General features: G+C 39.7%; 1 protein-coding gene across 1 annotated transcript; it reads right to left on the minus strand.

Annotated features, from left to right (window-relative positions):
• Positions 1-1,158: 1,158 nt before the first annotated feature.
• On the minus strand, positions 1,159-5,458 carry SPC25 (SPC25 component of NDC80 kinetochore complex). The gene is made up of 7 exons (XM_075153128.1): positions 5,077-5,458; positions 4,697-4,854; positions 4,542-4,607; positions 3,580-3,726; positions 3,324-3,428; positions 2,914-3,012; positions 1,159-1,919 (listed from the first exon to the last, which is right to left on the minus strand). The coding sequence occupies exons 2-7, from the start codon at positions 4,848-4,850 to the stop codon at positions 1,795-1,797; spliced, it is 696 nt and encodes a 231-aa protein (XP_075009229.1). The 5' UTR covers positions 4,851-4,854; positions 5,077-5,458; the 3' UTR covers positions 1,159-1,794.
• Between the last annotated feature and the right edge of the window lie 3,270 nt (positions 5,459-8,728).

Here is an 8,728-nt window from a genome sequence, read left to right on the forward strand (position 1 = left end):
ATAAGATTATAGGTTGGGGCAAGAACAGTGAGTGCTGCTATAGTTACATTAGTAAACAGGAGGACCAACATCTGCACCAAATGCTGGTTTGGACCAGCTCTGGTCTGTCCTATGGACTACATAACATTACCAGCAGGAGCGCATTATATGTGCATCTCCCAGCTTAGTTGCCTTGCAGAAGGAATGCAGTTTGCATTTGAGATGTGAACCGAAGTGGTGAGGATCAGGAGATTCACTCCAAAAGTCCACGCCTGATACAAAATGAAATGCTGTATAAATTTAAAGACATTTAACTGAACTAGCATCTCGCAGGAAAGACAAGGGCTTCTGTTTACAGGTGCTTTGAGACAGGGAGTTATTTTAAATGAAGAATTTTCACTTCACAGAAAATATTCTGAAGTTTTGTTTTTATTGAAAAACAATTTGGAACACTCCTCAAAAAGGTATTCTAAAGGGTTATTTTCGTTATTTAGGAAATGCTAGAATTCTAAATACTTTTTCACCAGGTTTTCAGTATGTTGGATATTTTTACTCTACACTATATTTAATTTTTATGTACTTAGATATTTGTGTTTTGAGAGGGATCAGCACTAATTTTCGATTCAAGTGGTCTTTTAGTTCACTAGAATTTCCAGGACTGAATTTATTCAGATTTTATTTGAACTATGTTGTATTATCAAATAAAGAGTTTTCTTGTTGCAGCTGTCCATTTAAATATTTTGTGAAAAGGAAAAGGCTTTACAAATAAGATAGAAAAAGAATAGTTTTAATTAAAGGTGAGTACTGTGGCAGTAATAGTCTTGATAAGTTGCAAGATACATAGATGATATATCTGTAAGTACTGTATTTCATACTTTAATACATTATACTTCAGGCTTTGACATGTCTTAAGATTTCCAATGACCATGATAAATAGTCCTTCACTGCAACATGCTTTATGTAATAAAGCAAAATGACTAGTCTGTTCTAAACCATACCCAATAAAACACTAAGGCTGGTAATCTTTTGAGTGTTACTCATTCACTACTGCAGCTCAAGTTTCAGGCCAGCTTTTCTGCCAGCTGGGTGTTGCGGGAGCCAGGAACCTCTGGGCTACAGCAGGGCTCTATTTCAGGTCTCTAGGATTTCTGATCAAATCAATACAAAGTTCCCCCTTGCTCCTATGAAGAGCTTTATTCAAGAATAGCATGCACGTCAAACAGTTTTATTACTAAAAACAGAAATAGGCATTCAGACAAGAATCTGAAACAGGCAGTAAAACATACAGTTTAACAGACCAAAAGAAAAACGATTTACATGTATGAAAATGAGTGATAGCACTGGAGAGTACAAGACAGTAAAAATTAAGATAGTGACCTGTGACACAGGTCACTGAAGTAATTGCTAAGCTCCAGTGCATTATTTTGATAGGTTTCAGGCCTATTCCAACCACAAACAAACCTGAAAGACACTTCTATGCTTTTGGAAGAGAGACAAATTACAGAAAGTACTTTATTTTTTAATATCTTCCTGGGGTAGCTAAATAGAGATCATTACATCACTAAGCTACTTGCTACTGGATCAAGATTTACATGTCTGGAGACATTCAGTTAAGGATGTAGTTGATTATATTGTTGTTCAAAGAATCACCAAAAATGTCTCTAGATGACAGTGGACTAAAATGGTATTTTCCTTATTTTTCTTTATTTAGAAATTAGAGTAAGACATGGATAAATACATACTTTCACAATACAGGAAGGAAAGAAAAAAGTGCTCTACAGCCAGAGAGGGAGGTATAAGCTAGTTTTATGCAGACTATTTATACGATAAAGCAGTGAAAGCTTTTCTGATGTTGGCAACAAATGCAGAAAAGTTGTTAGTTTCTCTCACTTTGAGCTGGAACTCTGCTATACAGTCCAGAGGAGGAGTGCAGGAAGTCACTAAAATGACACGAATTTCCAAAAGATTAGACTACTACAAAAAAATTAAGTATTACTCTTTTTCCATGTTTATGAAATACAAATGTAGTTTGTTATCTTTGTATGTTTTAGCTTCACCCAGTATTATTTTTGAGTAACCTATTAAATAATTTTCTTTTAGCAAAGACAAAGCCTCAAAGAACACACAATTTTTTTTACTTCCAGACCTCCCGCTAAGTGCTGTGCTCCTGCTTGAATTGTTACAGCAGTTTACAGTAATCCATAGCCTGCTCAAAAACCGAAACACATTCCTAAACATTTTTGTTGCTCTGCAGGCAGGCAGACTGAAAACTGATGTAGCCCAGCATGTGATAAACTTTTAACTTCAGCACAGTTTAGATTTGAATTAGTAAAAACAGAAACCTATTCAGCCCATACCTAGAGGCATAGCAGAGCAACAGTAGCATCCAACTAGAAGCTACTCAGCACAGTACTCGAATTACCAGTGCTGTTTCTTCGTAACTGAAGTAAGATCCGTATTGCAAAAACAGCTTAAAGATCTGAAAGGTTGTACCCTTGCAGAAGCAGAATGCTGGATTTCAAGTTTTAATCTTTCTCCTATGTCACACAACTTTTTTTTTTCTGCCGTCTAGGCTTCTCAAACAGGTTGAAATATGCCTGTCAGCATGAACACTCACTCTAGCATAAAGGGAAGCAGCAACAAACTACAAACTGAAGCATTTATCTATGCCTGTTATCTCTCTCTTCTCTCCTGCTTTGCTCAGTAGGAAGTAAACAGCAACTGCACAAATGGGAGTGAAGATAAGCAGTTGTATTTTCATATAAATTAACAAGAGAAACTTCATTAAAAACAATATATTACCATCACAAGATTTTTCATTCAGAAATTGGAAGATAAAGGTTACAACTAAACTGTACTTTACACCTCTCCCCCTTTTTTCAAATAGGGGCATCAGATTCTCTCCTCATTGCTTAAGTATTAAAATTCACATACCTTCATAATCTCCCTGTTCATTTATGGAAAGGGTAAACACATATGGCTTGTCAGGATCTTTGTGGTCAATGTGTCTGAATATAAACTGTAATTGTTCATCTAAAGCAAACACAAACAGAATTAATTAACACCATTAACCTCTGCTGGAGAGTCACGATGACTAAAAATCACAGTATTAAGCTACAGTTTCACTTAATATTTTTAGAATACTTACAAGTTCAGTAAACCTGGTCTCTTTGAAAGACAAATGCATTTTAACATACCATATTCTGCCATTTGAGAGACAATCGTAATACCTGGGCTGGGGCAATTCTTCAGTTGTGTAAGGTAGTATGTTCTTCACTGCACAATCCAACATTAACCACATTGCATCACTGCACATGGAAACTATGGAAACGACAGAAACTTACTATGAATTCTGCGTATCTCCAGTCCAAGCCGCTCTTCAAACAATACTTTAGACTTGCATAGTCGTTCCACTCTCTCCTTAGTGGCTTTGTTTTTAGAAGATATTACTAGAATTTTAAAAGCAACCATAAATATCAAAGTAAAGGTAAAACAAGCACATAAAAAAATAGAACAGTAGAAAAGCCCATCAAGAGCAAGTGTTGAAAACAATTCCTCCTCTAATTAAGAAAATCTACTTCTTATCCTTTGCTTACTTACTTTCCTTTTTCTTCATCAACTCTTCTTTAAGCTCTTGGATGCTGTCAGTCAAGTCCTTCTTTTGATCCTCTTCTTGATTTAGGTTAGATTTTATTTCTGTCAAATGCTTTTGATTTTCTGGTATGCGTTGGCTCTGCTGGAGAATCTCTGAAATGAGGCAAGAAAATATGAACATATACAGTTGATTAATTAAGTCCCCGCTATTTAGTACTTATCTATATGTACTTATCAAATGAGATGACTCATTTGAATAAAATATAGTGAAACGTCTGCTATCTCAGCTGAAGATAGAAGTCAGCATAACTATACTAAGAGCATCAAATAAAAGCTTAAAGTGAAAGTTATTCAAAAAGAGAAACTAGTAAGTAGAGAGCTCCTCTGATACTTCAATCAGATGCAATTTGTTTCTGGTGCCAGAACTATATACATCCTCAAAGCAGGAGGATGGTGGATCTTGTCCACAAATAATTTGACAGAAAGCAAGGAATGGAAACACTGACTGACATTAGAGTTGCAATTATTCTTACCTAATATTCTGAAATTTAACTACAAAATTCAGAGAAGTTAATCCTAGACTGATAAGCACACTGTATTCTATTACTAATATGGAAGAGGCATAAGTAACCTCACAATATTTAACTTTACTAAGCAGTTTAATTTACTTTTCCTATTGCAGTCAGCAAGTTCTGGTACTTTGTTGGTTTAAATACTTAAGCACCAAAACCACTATACAGAAAACTTTTACCCCATCTTTATTTTTTTGCATCATCAATTAAGTTTTCCAACAAATTGCTTTTGACTTGCAATTTACATCCCATAACCAACCAATTATGTTTGGGTTTAATTCTGCCTTCATTCTGATGTTGTTATTTACCTTTTAAAATGGGAAGTTAAACATACATTCAGCTGTATTAAGTTAATTTTAGAAGTGTTAGACACAACAAATAAACACCATACTGTACCATTGCTATACTCCTGAATTTTATCGATCATCAGGTCCCCTTCTTTCAGCTTCTTGGACCATTTCTCTGTAATGGAAAGTTATTTCAGTTATCTGAACAAGTTTGATGGTAACTCGGAAAAAGTAGAGGTAAACAGGAACATGGAGCCTTTTTACCTGAAAGTGCATTTATGGACTCCTTGCATGAATCTCTCAGTGCTAAAGTCTGATTGATCTGTTCAGTGCCATAAATGTTTTTTAATTTGGTCCAAAACTCTTTCATTTCTCTTTCAAAGAGGATTATTTCATCTTCTGTCTTTATACTAGCCATAGTGCTGCAACAAACATGTAAGTGAATAAATACAGTGTCAGGACACACAAGACAATCGCAGCAGCTATTACTCACAATTACAGGATAAACCTTCAGAGCAGTTTTTAACCCCTTGGCTTGTTATTAAAACCTCTTCCCGTAAGTTGTTTTTGTTGTTACTGTTACTACAACAGGCAGTAACAGCGGGAGCTAGGTTTCTTCTGCTGCTCCACCAGCGATGGGTTACCTGCCTCAGGAGGAGGCCCGGCCCGGCCCTGCGCTGCGCTCACGACTGCCACGGTCCCGGCAGCCCCCAGCGGCACCTTCCTGCCGCCAGGCGCCCCCGCCCCTTCGCCGTCCTCCCGCGGGGCTCGCACGGAGTCGGAGCCCCCTCCCCAGGTTCGCAGCCCGGGCCGAGGGGCGTATGGGGAAGTTCCCCCCTTCTCCGCCCGACGAGATGTTCACGGCGGTGGTGCCTGCCGAGCCCCGCACGCAGCACCCCTGCCCGGGGGAGCGGGACGGGGCGAGTGGCGACACTCCGGGGCCACCCGCACCCACCAGCTTTCAAAGCGCCGCCGCCTTCCCGCCTCCCCAACGGCTGCTTTCTAACTGGGCACCGCCTCTCGCCCGCCTCGCAACAAGTGCACCGCTGATTGGCTGAGCCATCCTTCCTGCCGGGACTGGAGCCGCAGGGCGTGCTGGGAGCTGCCGGCGCTGTTGCTGCGGTAACGGTGCCCCTGGGACGAGGAGGAGCCGCCATGACGGGCAGGGCCGGGCCGGTTAAGACATTTTCTCAGGGCCCACTGAGGGGCGGCGGCTGTGCTGTCTGCAGCGCTGGGGAGCGGGGCCGGTGGGCCGCGGTGAAAAGCCTGACGCGGTTTGTGCGATTTACTGTTCCGTGCCGAATGAAACCGGGCTCGAACTGGGGAGCAGGCTAGCTCCCTTACGCCCCTCTGAAGCTAGAACTTGTTTCCAATGTCTGATTTAATCACGGAACATACTTGGGGTAACCTAGTCGTAAGTTTTGTGACACTCCTGAATTGCCTTTTAATTCCCCAAGCCTGAATTCTCTCATGAGTGTGGAGCTATTTACCTATCTTTATGATAGGTTAACCATAAAAAATTGCCTTTAATCTTTAAGGTAGATCTTTATGGTGACGTGCAGAGGGAATTGCAGTCCTTTTTGGTATGAACAAAACCACAATACAGCAGCCCTGCCTGTGCCCAGTCAAACACTTGTCATAAGCCTCTGTCATCGTGAATGTCCTTGCGACACTGCGCCTGATTTTTCTGCTCTGGATAAGCACTAGTTTGTGATCCCTGATACCAGCCTTCAGTTTATCATGGAAGCTACTTACTAATCATTTTGTTACCATAGCTAATGAATTTCTCCTAGCTTTAATTTAATTTACTTCAGTACTCTTTAGATGATCTCAGAATAATGTAAACTTAGTAAAGCTTTGAGGATTGCTGTCTGAAACCATTAATTACTCTTCACCCCCCCCACCAGACCCAAAGCAAAGTCTGAGCTGAGACCACCCACTATTAGTTGCATTATTCTTGTACAAACTGTTACTGCTGGTGGATAGCACTTCTACTCAACTGTATTTCTGTCTCATTTGACTCAGACACCTGTTCTCTAGATTTCACCGTTTCCTCAGCATTAGTCCTAAAACTAATTATTAGACCACTGTTTCTTATCTGCTTGAGACTTAAATGTACTGAAGTTGGGCTGGTTCAAGGATGATTACCTAGCCACATGTAAATTTGGGCATTATGGAGCCTATACCTTACGGCTCTTTTTAACTAGGGCCATTTGTCTCTTTTTCCCAATCAAATCTTAAACCTAGCTGAGTGAACGCTGCCAGTATAAAGTTTAAATGTTGCTCCCTTTGTTATGTGAGCTCTTCTGAATACACAATTTTCCCAGCCCCTGGAGTTTAGCAAATACAAGTTCAACTAATCTAAACAAATACTGAGTTCTAGCCCGTAATCTTTTGGTGGGTTCTTCAGCCTGGTCTCTTTTGAATCCTTTTATTAACATAGATAATAGGTTCATCCCACAGTAGCTGGCACTAGTCCGAAATGTTAGATATCTTTTTTCATCAGTGAAGTTTTTCTAGATTTCATTAGTCCTATTCCTTTGTTTTAGACTTTCACCAGCCAAAGACTAAATATAGCCTGTGACATTTACTAGCACAATCCATACCTTAATTGATCTTTTTTCTGACTGATTTGGAAGTCTTTTCTCCGAGTTTTCTAGAGACATGAACTTACAGTATAACCTATCCTCAACCTTACTTTCCCACTATGAACTCTCTCTACGATCAGCTTATCAACTGCATGTTTAAATGAAGCATGGTGATTTTAGCAGGTACTATTTTCTATTCAAACCGACAGCTCTTACCAACCACAAACAGAAATGTGGCCTCATGACCCAAACTGGCACAGGTCGTACACTTCTTAAATCCTCTGCTACGTCTGATTCAAGAGGCTCCACAGTCAGAAACCCTGGCACCTAACCTTACCGTAACTGTAGCCCAGACACTTGTTCTGAAATGTTTTTTTGTAAATGTCTGTCATATCAAGCCACAGGGTAGTCATGGGTGGAAAAAAGTTTCGACAGCGATTTACCCTATTTCGAGCACTGAGCTTTGCTGGAGACAATGTAATTGTATCACGTACCCCTTTTCTGCATTTGTCAGCTCTTCACGGGTGTCTTTGTAACCCTAGGGTACTTGGTTAAACTTAAGGTTCTGAGATGTACAATGAGAGCAGCAGGGTGACAGTTAACCTGCAATCAAACTGAAGGGCAGGCTATGGCCAACAAAGATCTGTTGCTTTATTTTATTGCTCAAAGTCCATACTGGGCTATTCCAGTGCTGGGTTAAGAGGTAGTTGAGAGCTATAGTTCAGGGTTGGAGAGCTACTGTAGCTTAGGTGGAACTTGCTAAGGGAACACAAAATTGAAGAGCTGGTGCTAATAAACAGACTCAGCTACTTCTCTCAGCACGTTCTAACCTCACTGCGCTGTGGTTGGCATGGGGCTAGTGTCAGGGATTAGACAATGCCAATAAATAAGGCAGTGATCTTATTGGAAAGGGAACAAAAAAAATGTAGTGGAGATTGTTGCCCTTATGGGTCCAGACTCCATTTCTGCTTGCAGTTTATGGAACTTGGAGGATTTTATTCACCATTAAACTCTAGGTTGCTTGTAATTTCTAAAAAGTAGCTGTTCATTCTTAAAATTATAATAACTAGAATTCCTTAGATGTGACTTTTTCAGGAACATGCCAGAATTGTATTCCATGCATTGTTTGTATCATTTACGCTGTTACACATACAAACACACAGAAATATAAGCAAGTATTAAGGTCTGGCAGTTGTTGTTATATTGCAAACACGAGGTTTGTTAGTTTCCTGTATGTGCATAGTTAACTTTATAGCAAGGAATAATGACAGTGTAGTAACTAGGAAAAATTAGAATAATAAGGTCACAGAACCAAGAGAAAGCAACTGGTTCACGTTAGCATTTGCTAAACCTCTACCGGTCAGTCCAGCCCTAAAGAAGCCTGACCTATACGAGGGCTGCCTGGGTCCAATGAGGAATGCTTGAGGGAATGAAACAGGGAAAGAAAGAGCGAGCTTCTTGAAAGATTCTTCTTTTCCTAAATCTAAAATTAAGATGTATCTTTTCAGTGTTCAATTTGGAAAATAGTCATACCTAAGAAAATAGCTGTCAGTTGTGGTACACAGTGTCTACTTGTGAACTTACTAGATTACTAGTTAATCCTTGTAGCTGGTCCAGTGCCAATGAAAACACTGATGTGAAAATTAATGTTATTGTTCAATTAACTAAGCATAATGTACCAGAAAGTTAGGCCCAGTACATAGGCCTC

Source organism: Calonectris borealis, chromosome 6 (assembly GCF_964195595.1).
Source record: "Calonectris borealis chromosome 6, bCalBor7.hap1.2, whole genome shotgun sequence".
Lineage (NCBI taxonomy): Eukaryota > Metazoa > Chordata > Aves > Procellariiformes > Procellariidae > Calonectris > Calonectris borealis.

Bases quoted from the DNA above. Each gene is read 5' to 3' on its own strand.
- SPC25 (XM_075153128.1), bottom strand. From the start codon at position 4,850: ATGGCTAGTATAAAGACAGAAGATGAAATAATCCTCTTTGAAAGAGAA. The intron at 3,429-3,579 runs GTAAGTAAGCAA...TTAAAATTCTAG, and splicing joins GTTGATGAAGAAAAAGGAAA to TAATATCTTCTAAAAACAAA. The intron at 3,013-3,323 runs GTAAGTTTCTGT...TGTTTGCTTTAG, and splicing joins GGAGATACGCAGAATTCATA to ATGAACAATTACAGTTTATA.